The 17,450-nt window shown below is 40.5% G+C and overlaps 1 protein-coding gene across 1 annotated transcript in view; it reads right to left on the reverse strand.

Moving 5' to 3' along the window:
• Positions 1 to 260: 260 nt before the first annotated feature.
• Positions 261 to 17,450, reverse strand: part of LOC146547619 (bone morphogenetic protein receptor type-2-like) — a 46,574-nt gene continuing 29,384 nt past the window's right edge. The window contains exons 4-13 of the mRNA XM_085264639.1: positions 13,264 to 13,371; positions 12,923 to 13,014; positions 10,533 to 10,763; positions 9,004 to 9,118; positions 7,734 to 7,894; positions 7,113 to 7,260; positions 6,612 to 6,748; positions 5,522 to 5,694; positions 4,094 to 5,433; positions 261 to 2,004 (exon numbers count right to left, since the gene is read on the reverse strand). Coding sequence (XP_085120765.1) covers positions 1,751 to 2,004; positions 4,094 to 5,433; positions 5,522 to 5,694; positions 6,612 to 6,748; positions 7,113 to 7,260; positions 7,734 to 7,894; positions 9,004 to 9,118; positions 10,533 to 10,763; positions 12,923 to 13,014; positions 13,264 to 13,371 — 2,759 coding nt within the window. The 3' untranslated portion in view covers positions 261 to 1,750. The remainder of the gene's footprint in view (positions 2,005 to 4,093; positions 5,434 to 5,521; positions 5,695 to 6,611; positions 6,749 to 7,112; positions 7,261 to 7,733; positions 7,895 to 9,003; positions 9,119 to 10,532; positions 10,764 to 12,922; positions 13,015 to 13,263; positions 13,372 to 17,450) is intronic.

The raw sequence follows: 17,450 nt of genomic DNA on the forward strand, positions 1-17,450 counted from the left end.
TTTTGCACAAACAAAATGTTTAAAAATTGTGTGACCAAGACCAGAAAAGACTATACAATATAGTTATTTTGGAAAAAAAATTCTTGTTTTCATAGCATAAAAGTGGTAAATATGGTGTTAAATAAATAAAATAGCTATTTCACAGCAGGTTCTAACCTTGCACATCGTCCACAAATGTTTTTCTTCTGAATAATGCTGACAACACCTCAGGGGCACCAAAGGCATGAACCCAAACACAGATTAAATGTATATACCCAACAATTATTTCATACATTTATTGAGGGGTTTTTCTTCTTCCATATTGACTTGAAAATGTTTACAGAAACTGTACCAAGCAGATGCATAGCAATGGAATCAAAGGCAATGTCCATTGAATGCAAAACACAATACCATAAAAATGATGCAAATATTAATGCGATACATGTAAGGATTGTTTTTTTGATACAAACTACAGATTACAAAAACATAAATGAGATCTTTTCATATGCGCTGAAGCAGCGCTGAAAATACAGAATGAGTATGTCGACATTTCAGCACGCCTGTACAGCGCGAGTAAATAACACGTGCACATTCACGCAACACACACACATCACTCACTCCACCGTCAGGGGATGAGACGACAAGAAACAAAAAAGTAATATCCAGCGTGCTTCAGTGTGTTTTTTTTCTTCAGTTTTTGATTTGTGTTTGAACAGCAGAATCTGGGGTTTGTAATATTTCATGTCTTGCAGACAGACAGCTAAATGCAGAGTCCATACTGAGGTCAAATGATAGTGGTACAGTGACTCCAGTCAGCCACTGTAACAGATGCCTCTGTAAGTTCAGCTCCAGTGATTGTAAGACCCCAGAATGAGATTTGTTACTGGTGTAATTGTGCAAGCAGACAAGTTCCACGTCAGCCCACTTTTAAGTCAGCTGGGACTGATTCTTTTGTGTTAGCGTTCCCATAAAGATAGTCCAAAGAGGAGGATTGTCAGCTATTTTCTCCTCGTGAGTCAGGTTGGGGGGAGCGAGGGTTACAATAGTGTGCGATGGATTGTTTACAAAACGACTGTGACTATTCATAAGTGCAACAGAGATTAACATATCAAAATAACAACAGGATAAAAAAATTGAAGCAATAAAAACACTGAAAGCATCTAAAAGCTACATCCTATTGCACAATTAAAAGGTATGATACAAAAAGAGGATACAAAGTCATGAGACAACAATTGGTATTGCATACAAGGAAAATGTTTAAAAAGTTGCTTTGTCTTTTAAGACCATTAATTTGTTTACAGAGCCCACTCTCACTTTACTCGATAGAGCAAAGGGGGAGTAACCGAGCGCTCGAGTGTTGATTGTTTTTTCATCGCCTGTTTAAGTTTAGAGACCAATCTTCGTCTTGGTCGCAACAGACACGTTTAGGAAACACTGATTTCAAATTCATTCAAAGTGCACAAATAAAAAAAAAAAAGAATTAATGTACCACTATGAAACTTCAAACCAAGATTTAAAAAACACAAAACAAACAATGCAGAAACAGAAGCCAATGAAAATGCTGCATAGCTGGATTCCATTTAAAGCAATGCCATCAGAAGGACACACAGGAGCGGGACAGACCTAATTACTGTACATGATCAGACTCTATTGTTGGTTTGTGACATATTCCATAGCTTCCTCGTGCTGATTCAGAGCAGAGAGCTCCACACAAAATAAAATAATAAGTGCTCTCTAGATAGTGTTGCCGGGCCTGTTAGAGGGTCCAAGTTTACACATGCGTGTCACTGGGTTCGCTGGCCAAGCTGCCCCCCCGCAGGTAGATGGCTGAACTGGACTTGGGCCGGTTCTGACTGTGACTTTGACCTCGGGTAGAGCCATTGTTGTTAACTTCTGGCCCCCGGGTATCTGTAGAGATGACCCATGTGGTGGGTCGCCACTTTTTCAGAGAATAAGGGGTTTTGACGCGCTTCTTGATCTTATCTCCGGTCCCCAACGCTCCATCTGGCTGGACTAAACCATCTCCTGGAAAACAGGGTGGAACAATGATTAATGAGCAATGTAGCAACACCTTTGTGCATGAAAATAATTAAAGAGACCATGAAAAACTACACATTTTGATAAGGACCTTCTTTTCTATTAACCACTGATTATTAACTGAATTGCTGGATTAGACATTTAATTTCTAAAATATTCTAAATGAAACAAAGAATAAAATATAATGTTTCTTATTTTGACCAACAATTCAGTTTAAACTATTGATTTCTACATTTCACAAGCCTCTTTTTTCCAACATTATTATTATTATTATTATTATTTTTTAAATAGATAAAAAACTACTGATAATAAATCCAATAACTGGAGCACAAAAGAGAAGAAGAAGAAAAAAGAAGAATGACCAAAATCAAAGCAGCAGAAACAGCAATTTTGACTGTGTAACCTACAAAAAGCTTTGGACCCTACATTTCCCATAATGCAACAACACTCTCTGTGCCTAGTAAACATTATGTCTTTCAAACTTCATGCTTCCATTATATATTGCAGACATCTGTTATGAGCAAATTGACTTTCATGTGCATAGTTAATAACGGATGGATTACAATTAGTTACAATACAATTTAGCAACAGAGGGCTGTTTGAAGTACTTTATTAAATGAAATATGCCAAACATTTGTAGGTTCCAGTTTGTCAAATGTGATTATTAGATTTAGTCTAGTGATACTCTGGGGCTTCTTGCCAATTCGTTTTATCTGCAGTCAAATTAACACTGAATGTATCTACAATATGTGTGGTTCAAAGCACGAAATATATATAGACACTAGGGCTGCCACGATTTGTCGACTAGTCACGATTACGTCGACTATCAAAATCGTCGACGACTGATTTAATAGTCGACGTGTCGTTTGAAGCTTTGTAAGATCGCAAAAGACGCAGGAATAATAGCAGGATTTAAGAGTGTAATAACGGACTGAAACAGAAGATGGCAGCACAGCATGTACAAGGATGCCAGCTGCCGTTAAACCCCGAAGAAGAAGAAGCAGCTGTGTCCCAGAATTCATAGCGCGGCCCAGCTTAGTTTCCAACAATGGCGGTAGCTAGTTAGTTTTAATATTACTCTTATTATTCTTTCTGGGTCACAAAATAAACGTTTAACATATTTTCAGGCGAGAATGTAGCTGTGTAAACCTCAAATATCTGCTCAGTTTATCAGGACACCACATATTTTCAAAAGCGCTCCGACGTTTTCGGAGACGTCTGTTACCCACTAGCTCGATAGCTAGCCGGGGGCTAGGTCACTAGCGCCGTGAGAACACCGGACTCCCGGCAAATTGTTTTCAAACCCACCGCCGTCTTTCGCGACTCAGGTTAAATATATATGAGTCACTTAGATAAATTAAAAATGTTATTGTTTGGCTTTTTTTTAGTATTTTATTTGTTCCTGAGTAAATCGGTTTGGCTGAGATTAAAGTTATAGTTTTTACACAGCTGAATAAACGTCAAGCAGACAGCTGATTATCAGAAGTGTGAGATGCTGGAGAATATACTCCGGTGTCCTGTTATATTTTAGATAGCAAGGAGTTTATTAAACTTTACCGAAACAATCTGCAAATTTCATTAAAATTGAATAAACTATCATCTTGTCTTTATTTTTAGTTAGCACCTTAAAAGCTTAAAGCTGTAAGCTAATGATAGTTATATAAGAGCAGATGCTGCTGGTGCAATAAGCTGTAGTTTTATGTCCAGTGGATGATGATCTGATTAGTCGACTAATCGCATAAATAATCGGTGACTAGTCGACTATCAAAATAATCGTTTGTGGCAGCCCTAATAGACACACACACACACACACACACACACATACACACACACACCTTTGTGCTTCCAAAAATAGTCAGTTTAGCAACAAATTGGATTAGCTGCCACTGAAAACAGCCCCTCATGGAGATGTACCATTTCTCCATGTTCAGTAATATTTAATATAAACAACAGAGACCTGCTCTGTTTGGAAATTACTGAACCCTCTGAGAAATTTAAGAGTTGTTTTTAGACAATTAAACTGCAGTATGATCCAATGGGCCAATACAACTACAGAATACTTGCAAATGATTTTCACCTAGTGAGGCCAGGTCCTGTGTTGTGAAGGACAGATCCAGAGAGTTCGGTCTCTCTGGCCTACGGGCTCTGGGCTGCCTGAGCAGGGCCTCTCCTCTCATGGTGACTGGAGCTTCCCCCTGGGGGTCTGTTGCAACAGTGCCCGACAGTGAGCTTTCTCCTGGGGGCACCGTAGTTTCCCTGCTTGTCCCCTCACTGCTTCCCTCTGGCTCGCCTTCATCACTTTCTCCGCCGCTGTCGCCATCCCCCTGGCCATGCCCTGTGTTGCTGTTGTTGTTGTTGGTGTTGGGTCGGGCCGAGCGGAGAGCGGTCACATTCGTGGACGCGTCTCTTTGATCAGGCTGCTCTCGTTCTTGGCTCAAAAGAGGCTCGTGTTCATCGGGGCTCGCTGTGATGACGCCGAGGGACAGCCGGCTGTCATCTGACCTCAGAGCTCCAGATCCATTGTGAGTTATGTTGGAGCCTCCAAAACCTGTCGCTCCACCTGTTACTATGGATGAGATCCCAGCACTGATGTGACCATTGACGGTGCCGTTAATGGCTGCATTGGCATGTGTATCCCGTCGAACAGGTAAGTTGTTTGTGCCTGTGCCTCGGTGAACCTCTCCAGCCGAATTTGTGCCCGTAACTGTACTAATGTTCATCTTTGTTCCCTCCACCTGGCGCAGGTTGGACTTTCCTGAGCGCCCAAACTTAAACCTTAGTGAAGAGGAGGAGGATTCCTTCTTGACAGGCTTGTTGCGCAGGGGCAGACTGGATGGTCTCTTGGGCAAGTTTTGCTGCTTGGGCAAGGGAAAGATGGTAGGGGGCATTGTGGCAGCAGTGTCTGATGTACCGGAGACCTCACTCGCCATCTTTATAAGTGGATAAAGCAGGCTGGAACTGCCAGGACTAAGTGGGTCTGGTGAGCAGAACTGCTTCTGGGAGTGCTCCATTAAGTTCTCATCCGAGCTCTCCTTCAGGTTTTTGTCTACTTCTTTAGGGTCCAGCTTTGTGGTTTCCAGGTCTTCTTGGGTAAGATGTAGGCACACGGGCACTGTGGTGGCCCCTGCGAGTCCCTCTGACTCAGAGATGATAGTGGTAGTCGTAGTAGAGGCTGAAGGGCTACCTCTCATGCCCATGCTGGTGGTGCTGCTTTCTGGGCTGGGCAGACGGGCGTTCGCTTGCTGCTGACGCTCCTGGTTGATGGAATTCCTGTTCCTCTCTCCGGTCCCAACCCCAACTCTACCAGTCAAAGAACTAGTTGCATCCACCTGCGTGTTCTTGGCTACACCTTCATGCTCTTCAATGTACGTAGACGAATGGTCTGTGTACGGGCCAGACTTTGGCGTCATGCGATTTCTGGATCAAAGAAACAGTGTTGAAAACCTCAGCAAGATCATTTGAAACAATGAATACAATGACAGGATGTGGCTTTGTTGAAACATACCTCTCGTTGTGCAGTGTAGTGGACATGGGGTTGAGTGTAGGGCTGACAGACTTGGAGCGGTCCCATATGAGGAGCAGCTCCGCCAGACGCTCCTCAGCGCACTGAGCTGTGAGACGAGCCTCTGCGTCCTGGTCCCAGCAGTCCTCCATTGTCTCTTTCAGAGATCGAACCGCCTGGAAAACACAGCATATTATGGCTATTAACTACATGACTAGTATCAACAATATCAACACTGCAGTGCTTGTAATAGAAACACTTTCTGCATTTTGTCATTTATCCCCTAAGCTGGAGTAACTTTAGAAAATGAACTCTCCACCTGCAACACACACAGAGAAATTATAAACAATTGGGGGGTTTGGTGGTTTGCTTTGGACTATGTAATCAAGTGTATGTCCAATTGAACCAAACCCAGAGCTAGGTTTCTGGAAACAGTGGTCATTTCGACTGCAAATTTTGATTTTGTTTTATTCATTCTTTTCACTAAAACTTCTAAGTTCTTAAAATTTTAGTGAACTAAGTATCATAAGACTAAGAGATATCATAAGACTAAATCTAAAGTTATCAGTTGATTTTTAGTGTTTTTACCGGTGAGATTAGCTTCACAAATTGTCCTTGATATCAATACGTCTACTCTTCTCTCCTTCTGAGCACTGGCATTTTGTTGCATTTTCATGGGCTGAGGCCATCCTCCCAGCCTGTTTGTTGGGAGCAGATCAAATTGTGCGTGTCTGACCTTACTGAGATTACTTCTAATTGGATCGCTTCCAAACTCGTCCTGCCTTTCTACACAACTTCATCATCTTCACCATCCACATGTACGCAAGTATTTTTGTAAACATTACTAGTTTTTCCCTCACACATAAACAGGATTTTGGAGCTACAGAAAAATTAGCTTCTGAACAAATAAAGCCAGGGTAAACATCTTTGGAAAAGATTGATGGGGAAAAAAATATTTTGCTATATAGCCAAGCTCCAAAACAGACTATTTCTAAGCTTTTTTGTTTGCGGAATTGTTTTGCTATCCTGTTACAATGTGGCAGTATTCTCAAAGCATTCTCATTTTAGCCCTATTCCCTACATACATACGCACCAGACTGTTCTCTTTCCAGGCCTCAGGGAATTTAGGCCTTTGCTTCTCCCTGGATACCAGAACTTGCATGTCCTCAAATGTTGGGTGGTTCCCTGCTTCCGCCTGGAAGGCCATCTGGTACTCTGGCACAGACTCTCCTAGGGATAAGCAGGGACAGGAAGAGAAAAGCCTCGTTTTAGATGTCTATGACATATCAGAAATACCCATTAAGTTTGTTAAAAATGCACCTTTCACCTGGTGCTTCCTTTCCTGAGCATAACACAAGTAGCTTTACAGTCTTTTCTATATTTAATGTGTGCCTTTTTCTTATTTTGTATACATTTTGTCTGTTTGCTATTTATTCCTGCTGTCTTACTATTTATATTTTACTCCTGCACAGTTGGTGTGCAGCACACATAATTTCGTTGTACATGCAGAATGACAATAAATGGCTATTCTGTTCTATTCTTAAGTTGCAGTCCCACAGTAGGAATGACTTAACACAAAGCAGATATAACTCACCAGGGAAAAGGTCAGTACATCTCATGAAGGTCTCCCAGTAGACTAGGCCTAGGGCATACATGTCCACCTGCTTTAGTGCTGCCTCACAGTCCCTCAGGTTCACCGCGCCCTCAAGCACCTCGGGGGCCATGTAACGGATAGTCCCCACCTGGAAGACAAAGAAGGTGTAAGTGGGGGTGTGGTGGAACTGTTAAACTGTCCAGAAATACTGTAACACCGACACAGGTGGGTTTTGTTTGCTGTGGATGTAGTTGGATCACATTATTAGATCTCATAATCTTAGCTTTGACAAAATATCAGCAGGCTATATCTTTGCTGACAAAGTGCTAAACTAAATGAATGCATATATGCCAGAAACCACATTGACTGTTTTCTATAGAAACATAATCTCCTGTAGCCTATAGCCTCTCCGTGTTTAGTTCAGTAGCCATGCCATTTTATTTCATCTGAACTTGATGCTTGTAAGATGCAGTCTATTCTTTGCTGTTTGCTGTCTACTCCCGTTTTAGTAAGCAAATACAGAGACGTGCTTAACCCTGACTGCCTGCCTCTGCTGCTGTCTTTCTAGTAGACTACACTCATCAATACAGGTGCATCCTCTGCTTCCTCCTGAACACTCACCTCACTTATAGCGGCGTTTTCCTCTTCCCCGTGCCGTGCTGCTCTGTTCCCTGTCAGCTTCATGGAAAGGCCAAAGTCGATAATGACACACGTGCCATCGGCTTTGACGAGGATGTTTCGGCTGTTCAGGTCCCTGTGTGAAACCGCTGGCTTATACAAGTCTTGAAGGGAGAATTGCAAAATTTAGGCTAATTTCTTTTTCATTAAGGATGTTAGCATGTACAGTACTCCCAAAACCTCTCAGACAGCACACTCAAGCAGGTTTTGTGGGATTTGCTAATGAATGATAATTGATTAAAAAAGGCTTCATATATGCATAGATTCAGATTTCCCTCATTACTCACTGTTCAAAACAAGCTGCACTATTAACAGACAACTAAATCCTCTAATCTAATCTACAACAATGGGATTAAGATCATATCAATGGCCTCCACTTGCAGTATCCTTCTGTCCAGCAGAGGGTGCACTGAAGACTGCTGCAAGCTGTGGAAGTCACCACAGCTATGTGCTGCCTGCTATTGATGTGCATGACCAATGGGGGGGCGGGGGGGCAAGAGATTCTGCTGTTAGCTGCTGCACAGAGCTAACAAACACCAGCTCCCTCTGTCCCTGTTGCCTGTGACTTTAGCCCCCTCTGTCTTTTTTCCTTTGCAAAATAATACAAGTTTATCTTGTTTGTACTGCAAGTTGGGCTTACAGTCTCTCTTACTCACAAAAAGTATTAGTGTACCTTCTTTCCCATGCCATTTCTTAAAAAAGAAAAAAAGGAGGGCCAAGTGTAGCCAATCAGTCTGAGGTTTGGTGACTTGAGACTCTGGCTCCAGCGAGCTCTACGCTACAGGGATATTCGCATATTACCTCAATTCCTATCTCTCCTCTCTTGTTTGTCTCCCTTTTCCCCTCTCTCTGAGGCTAGCTTGAGGCCAGTCTATAAATACCCATGGCTGGGCGTGTGCTAAGTGTGTACGTGTGTTTTTCAAAATGCAGGGATATACAGCACTCTAAGACAAATTGACCCACGTGCAGCTGCAGTGTGCCGCAAGTAAGACAGCTGAAAGTACTAGGAACAGAGCGGAGAAAGAGAAACACAGGCTATCCAAAGCATTTCTTTAAAAAAACAAAACAAAACACAGCAACAAACTAACTGGGCTAAAAACAAAGATACTTTCCCATTTCCCACGACAATTCTTTAAATGTGTTTGTGCTTCAGTAACAGGAGAAAGCGGCAGTCTTGGTAGTAATTAACTCTAAATCTCTCTGTGTAGCTCACCTCCTTTAAAGAGCTCGGTGTGCAGGTAGGCCAGGCCGCGGGTGACAGAGTGAGCCAGTCGGCAGCTGCCCACCCAATCGTTGGTCTGGATGTTCAGGTAGCGACTGAGAGAGCCCTGAGAACCACATGGAGGACAAGAATATAGAGGACAAAGAAATTAAGATGGTGTAGGATGCAGAGTTTCACAGTGTAACTGAACCAAACATCTTATCACTGCACTTCCGTCGAGTTTTGAGGCAACTGCAGTGATTTTATTGTTCTGCAGTAGAAAAGTCATTTATGATTTAGATGAAAAAAATCTGGCATAAAGTTATGACATCTTATGATAGGTATCAGCAACAACTCTATGAAAACTGGTTAGTGGAAATTATATTGGATATTATTAATTTCCTGCTTCAATTATCTCCATCAGTCTTGGCTGGGCCTAGTGCACCAAACAACCCCCCCCGCCCCCTCCCTCCCAACACACACACATTTAATTTTTTTCTCTCACAATCAATCACAAGGCAATTTGTGCATCCGTTACTACAGAAAATTACATTACATCTGTTCATTTTAAATTGATTATATTATCATTTACTTGAATGCATTATGTGTCCCAGTCTCCTGTCCTGGACTGCACTGTGTTTCCATGACAATGTGTATTAGGACTAATGGTTATCATAAATTAGAGGTTCCTTTTATAGGCTGGACTGCAAGTCAGCTGACTAGTAATTAGCTCAAGGTTTGGACAACAAGCATATTGAGCTTTTTGCTAAGTACACATTAAAATTGAAGTTGAGTTCCTAAGAGTAGCTTTCAGCAGTCAGTGTTAAGGTTCTTTTTATGTGCCTCTTTTTAACCTACTCAACATTTTTTCTCTTCTCTGCTACATTTTGAGAATGGCTGGAAGCACACTTCCAATAATGACACTGAAAAAACAGGATAAGTTAGCCATTTTTGTTTGCAATAAAGACATGTTAGATGTTGGTTGTGGGAGATTTTACATAGACTGAAGAGGTTTTAATCATCTTCTCATGCTGCTACTTCAAATTACTATCTTCCTATTGGCAAAACAAAGGTGGCCTTAACTGTGAAACACTGACAGGAAACACATTCAAATTATCAAGTGTGTGTCCACAATTTTCTCTCAGTGAACCTGCTTTAATATGTCCAGATGTTATGGAGGCACTATAAACAGCCAGTGTTTATGTTACCTTTCTAGCTGGAGAATGCCCTTTAATTGGCTGAGCTAGTGTGAGGAGAATTATTGATGCTGGATGCAGCATGAAATCGTATTACAGTTGCTGTAATTATTGACTGACTTCCTTATTAAAACGCCATGAGTTTGATTTGCTGCACCAGCTGTGTTTGCTTCTCCCAGAATTCTGTAGTATTAAATTAAACAGGCGTTGTCAATCCTCCATTACTCAAAGCTTAACAAATAGTTCAAGGAACAGCAGGTAAAAAGAAAAAGAAAACACTCTGTATGCTGAACACACATGCTTCATGTATAACACTTACATGGGTACTGCTTCCCCTGTACTCACATGTGGGTAGTAGTCCATGACCAGCAGGTACTCTGTGCGTCCCTCTGGGCCCGTCCGCTCATCGGCTGCCACGAACCGAGAAATGTTATCATGCTCTAGCAGCGGCAGCCGGTAGATAGAGCATTCGTTGAGGAAGTTCTGTCTGTTGGCTGCAGTAAACACCTTTACGGCGACAGGCCGCTCATCCAGAGAGCCGCAGTACACAGCTCCATATCTGCCACGCCCAATCAGCTGAAAGAGGTGGTGACAGCAGACTTCTTTGACATTCTAGACCTTTGGTACTTGTTTGTCTAGTAAGAGAATATCTGAATGAAGCGGTAATTATGTCTGAGTTGGTTTGAGTCCTATTACAGAAACACTAGCACACAGAAAAGACTTTTTGCAAACACGAAAGAGCCAAAAACAGAAACGGTAACAGAGGTAGGTACGACAACAAACCCAGACAGGCAGGGAAGAAGACAGATAGGAAAGAAAGTAAATTACAGGCAAACAGCAGAGTTAAACAGCCAAATCATTCAATTAGAGAGCTGAAAAAACAGCAAGCCATTAAGCCCCAAACAGTCTGGCTAAAAAGTCATCAGCAAGAGGTTAAGAACTGAATTTACCAGGGCATTTATTTCTGGGCAATTTTCATCTCCAAACATTCGTGCCTGGTTATAAAATCTACTGCGGGAAACAATGGACCCTGTTTTGTCTGAGTAAGGTTTGCTGGCTTTCCAGCCCTCAGTTTAACGTGAAGGAACATGTGCCTGCGTTTGATAAACTGCAAGGACAGTGTTCTGAATTCAACTCCTGCCTGAACAAAATGTCACTCTCTCTCTCTCACTGACTCTGAATTTAAACCCACTGAACAGATGTCAGAAAGAGGAGAAAAACATGCCTGCACCAGTGTCGTTGGGTCATTATGTTCATATCTTATTTCTCTCATGAAAGTACACAACGGAAATTGTATTTTCTAGCTGTTGTTCATTTTAACTGGCCTAACATATACTAACACACACACACACTCGCTTCTTTTTTGTGGGACAATCAACTGCTGTGACTCTTGGATCTATTTACTATCATTTTGTGATAAGGTGACTAAAAGTAAAGAGTTTGCTTATGTCTTTTAAAGAATATACTTTATGTACTAAAATGTAAGATTGAATGTTTTATTTCTTCTCCTAAAAGGTCAGTTTGAACCTTCGGGATCCCCGACAGCCGAAAACTGAATGTTTTAGGTCAATTAGTAGTTACTGACACAACTACACATATTTTTTCAGAATATTTAAGTGTTTACCTCTTTGAAATAAATGGTGAATACTACTAAGGACAAACTGGCAGGTTGATAACCAATCCTAGCTTTAAAAGGAAAGCTCATGCTTGCCATACACCACAGTGGGATAGTGCACTCAGCATGAGTCACAGACAGAGTCAGGCTGAAAAATACCAGAATTTCATTTGAGGAATCAGGTTGTAAACAACCAAAAAATAGCCCGTGTTGCTTTGGAAATTTCAGCATATTGCAGAAATTGAGTTTGTAGGAAACTGAACTATGATGATGACATTAAATGGAAACATTTTAATAAGTGAAACTGTGATTTTGAAATTTTGCTGCCATCCTGCTGTCTCCCTGGACTTACTTTAATCAGATCCAGCATTAATTTGTATTCCAGTCCTTTGTTTATATTGCTAACGTGGCTGCATCCAAACTCTGCCGACTTCCTATCACATTATGAGCTCTCCCTCTTTAGTATCAGGATTTCAGGATCCTGTGACAGTGTAAGCACATTTCTATTTTTGTATGCCTGCCCCTGTCACTGAATGCCTCCTGTTGTGATCAGATGATAAAAGTCACATTGAAATGACAAACATAACCAGAATCCTTGATGTATTTTGAGTGCATTTTTGTTTTCTCCTTTCTCTTTCTAGCTTAGAGTCTCTGTACTCTCAAAAACACACTACCTTGTGCAGAGATGCTGGAGAAGCAACATCATCTCTTTAAAGAAAAAACAAAAAAAAACCACCAGTATAAAGGCCTCAGGATTTGGAGGAGAAAAAAAGAAGAAGAGGGATTTACTTTACTATTTTCACAAACATCCCTATTGTACCAATTAAAAACTAAGAATAATGTGCTGTGTGGAACCATGGCAGTAATCTTACTAAATCTAGAGTATTTAAATAGCTGGACAACAATTCAGTCATGGCTGTATTTTCTTCCTATTGGCTCATTTGATCATGTTGAGCTGGCACATCCCACCGCTACACTAAATACTCTGGCTCTTTCCTGGGCCAGAAAACAAACTGATTCAACTTATGAAAGATGACTGCGCAGCTCCAAACTAAATATATTCCAAGTCACAGCTCCTGCAGCCACAAAAGAGGACAAGGAGTCTGATGTGCGCACTGACCTCCAGCAGTTTGAGATTGTCCAGGTCCAGAGAACTTTCCGAACCCGCAGCTTCCATCATATTCAGATTGTGAAGGCCTTGTTTGCCATTTCCTATAATACACAGGATACAAAAAACACAAATATATAGACACATTTATGTGTATGAATGTGAGAGTGAATGAATAGTGGTATTGTAAAGCGCTTTGGGTGCCTTGAAAAGCACTATATAAATCCAATCCATTATTATTATTTAAGCAAAACAACAGCTCTGATTTAGTTCATCAAATTCTACCAAAAAACATTTAAAAAGCCTTGAATAATGAATTCTCTTCCTCACACCTTGGCGTCATGGCAACTCACCATGCATCATGCGGTAACCAAAGAAGGCTGCTGCAGCTACCACAGCCAGCACGGAGACTGTTGCCAGGGCGATAATTACCGTCTCTTTGTAGCCCAGTGTGGGAGGATCTACAAGCAGATGAAAACATTGTAAATAAAAGTAAAAATCAAACTGTGACCTTTCTGTTATATTTGGGCCTGAGGCTGGGGGTTAATGGTCAAAGCCACTCTCTGGCCTTTGATTTCTAAATAAGAGTCAGAGGAAAGAAATGTACTACAGCTACACCCAGCTACCAGTTCTAAAAGGTACAGTCTGATGCAATGGAGCACAAGAGATGTGCAATACAACAGTATTGATTCATTTATGCCTATAAAAAGGGTGTAAATCTTCACGAGCATCATCAGATAAAAATACAAACCATTACCATTAAGAAGATTTTATTTAAATCAGGTGATTAAAACAACATAACTGGACATTTTCACAGGTTTTTTTTTTCCTTTTTACCACGGCATAGCTTAGGGTTTTATCTCTTTATGAAGCGCCTTGAGGCGACTTATGTTGTGATTTGGCACTATATAAATAAAATTGAATTGAATTGAATCTCTACTGTAATTCTAAACTGTAATTACATTCAGTTAAATTTTATTTAAATTTTATTTATACCACACCAAATCACAACAACAGTCACCTCAAGGCGCTTTGTATTGTCAGGTAGATCCTACAATAATACAGAGAAAAACCCAATAATCATATGACCCCCTATGAGCAAGCATCTCTGAAAACATTAGAGCACTTATGCAAATATGTGATGTCTTGATAAATCGAGCAGATATTTGAAGTTTACACAGCACCATTCTCGCATGAAAATATCTTAAAAGTTTATTTTGTGACCCAGAAGGAGTAATATTTCAAACTCCGCCACTCTGTGTTCCTCCGCCACTGCCTCATTTGAGTTTTGGACGAAATGGATTCTGGGATATTGCATTTCATCATTTCGAGCTGATTGGAGACCAAAACAGCCAATCAGATTTTTTTGCAGGAAGTCTGTGATTGGCTGGTTTTGTAGCACAAATATAACGTGTAGAGAAAGAGTTGAACGTGCACGGGCAGAAATGTTGAGAGCGCAAGTAACACATTGCGAGCGAGCGCAAATGCAAAAACTGAGCAAGCGGGGCTGCTATTGTGTGTGTGTATGGATAATAGCAAACACTGAAATACATTTTCAGCAATGAATTTTGTTCACTCAAATTTAGCTTTTCTTTGCTCAAAATAAATTTCTCCTCAAAATGCAACACTTGCACCTGCAAATTTTTTTTTTAACATGTGCTCAATTTTTTTTTACGTGCGCTCAGAATAGTGGCACAAAAATAACGCCATACACAACCAGTAGTAGTAAGATATACTGGAAAGTTTGTTTTACTATCAATTATTTTTAAATCCTGTTTCCATCGATGATTGTTATCTGTACTTGTACAGATAATTGCTTCTATCACATACGGGCACAAGGACACACATTTACGCACCAAGCTGAACAGTGGTGCAACACATATTCCAGCAGGGTTTTTTCTTCTTTTCTGCTCTTGTGCTGAAGCAGCGTGCCAAAATACAGGTAAGAAAACACAGCTTGTACTAAAAATGGATGTATAATTTAAGGAAATGCATTCACTATTATAATTTCATGTACAACAGGATTGTTTTTCCAAATACCCCTATACTGGTGGAGTCCCACAGAGGCTATTTTATTAATTGCTGTCTGGAGCACTGTGAAAAACATTGTTTTTCCTCTTCTGAGGTTACGCCCACACTAGCCCGGATAGATTTGAAAACGCTGCACGTCCACACTACCGTTTTTGGTCGTTTTCACAGAGTTGCGCGTCCACATTGAAATGGCCAAAAACGCTTACGTTCCAGTAAGTGTTTTCGGCCAGTAAGAAGATTCAACCTGCCTCATTTCGGTCTGCCACTTATTTACTTTCCGGCTCTTTGAAATGTCATGGCAAAATATCGAGGAAAAGCACAGAGTTTTTTTAAATAGACTAACAATGAGGTGGAGTTGTTGCTGCGAGTAACACAAAAGTACAAAGTTGCAAAAGCAAGTGAGAATTAAAGAATTTGAGGAAAAGCTATCTGTAGCATGTACAGACTGATATTAATCTTTAATAGGGCTGTCAAAATTGCCCTCCGCTATCTTAGTTTAATTGGTCACATGACTGCATCACATGACTAACATGCGTCAATGTTTTAGAAATTCTCCGTTTTCGCTGTCTACACTGCGATGCGAAAGCACAGTTTTCAAATGTATGTTTTCGAGAGCATTTTCAAAACGCTGCGTTTTCCATGAGCGAAAACGCCGTCTCAGTGTGGTCGGGAGGCCAAAAGGGAGAGAAAACGGACAGACGGAAGGACGTAGCCTTACTCACAGATGTAATCATAATATTAAAGATAAACCATTTGCAACTCTATAACACACATTTACAAAATGACAATGCTGCACCACATGCTGGGTTACGTTAGCAAGACAGGTAGCTGAATATTGTTTTAAAAGCTGTGACAGAAGACAGATTAAAGATGATGAGAGGAAAGCAGAAATACATCAAAATAACGAGACCAGTGACTAGCTGTGCTCTTAACTACATTTCACATCTCGGATAATGCTAATGAGGGAGTTGTTGATGGCAAAAGGGAAAAACGTACACTGCATAAAGGCAGAACAAGCAGCCTGTTAAGGACTTACTGGATTGCTGCATTACAAAACTTTTCATAGTATAATTATTTATTGTGTTTGCTCTGTGGTGTAATGTTTGGCTGTTTGTTTAATTTCTTCTTTCTTTGTATTCTATGAACAGAAGAATATAAAGGGGCCCATTAATGCTTAAATTATATTGGTGATGACTGATGATGCAATTGGAAACCAAAAGGGAGGTAGGGGTGCACAACAAATGGAGATTAGCAGGTTAGTGGTGTTAAACTCAGAATCTCCTGTGTCATAAAGTTGGCTTTTTTTCACTATGGTAAATTATAGAATTTCAAGAGTTTCTGTAAAGAGGAGTGGGCCAAGTAGTCTCTGCCGCATACTAAAATCATGTTTTGCTTCAGGATCAAATACGTAACTTACTTTTTACTCAATGACTGCAAATTCAGCAGGAGATCAAATATTTTTCATTGATCCTTTGATTTGCAGCCAGCTTTCTGCTAGGGATACATGTACAAGGTGATGCCTGTTCTAGCATGCAGCCATCACCGCATGCAGCATAAAATAAATAACTTGTGCGATAAATATACAGATTAACGATTTTCTGCAGCATTAACATCTCATCCTACTTATAAAAATGCTGCAAACTGGTATATTTTCTATGCTGTTCAATAGATTTTTAATACCATTTTATCCTCATCATCTGATAATAACCCTGATTGGAGTAGCTGGCACTTATAGGAAAGATTTTTATGCTTACATCTATTTTTATGCTAGTGCACCTGGAGCCAGAAGTAGACTGACCGGCTTAACAGAGAAAACTGATAACCACTGTCATGACGCACATCACCTCTAACTGAGGGTTTAGGTTTTGTCGAGCCAGCTAACACAGTGTTTAGCTGTGTTTAACATTGTTCCTAGAATAACATTTCACACAACTTTGCATTAAAAGGTACAGTCAATCGTTTTTTGAGTTTATTAATGGGGAAAAAAATAACACTATAAAAAATGGCAAGAATTTCAAAGCAATGTTTGATGATCTTAGTATAATACTTTGGCTAAATAAAAACAATTACTGCTGCTTTGGTAAAAGCAGTAACTCTCGCTCTAAAGTGGTCTACAAAACAAGCAGATTTTAAACATACTAAAAAAGTACGTTGCAATTTTTCTTCCTTCCCAAATAGCAAGTCACCCACCGCACACAACTATCTGAATGCAATTTTAAGTATTTGTGTCTGAAAATGTTTGGGTGTGCCGTAAAGAAAAGAAGAGCTCAAATAAAACAAACATGAATGGCCCAGGGAGCAGTTTATGAAGAGAGAAACAGAGGATGTGTGGGAAGTGAATGTTAAAGAGAAAAAGAAAATATGTAAAAAAGAGAGAATAGTAGGCAGATGGTCGGCTGTTTTTGCTTACCATAACAGATAAAAGCAGTTAGCTGAGGTGGAGACAAGCAGATATTAAATATTTTAACACTCGCACCCTCACATATACTACTACTGTGCACAAACAGTG

Source organism: Mchenga conophoros, linkage group LG23, assembly GCF_057382185.1.
Source record: "Mchenga conophoros isolate Kocher_MC1m ecotype Shallow Benthic linkage group LG23, M_conophoros_male_GT1.1, whole genome shotgun sequence".
Classification (NCBI taxonomy): Eukaryota; Metazoa; Chordata; class Actinopteri; order Cichliformes; family Cichlidae; genus Mchenga; species Mchenga conophoros.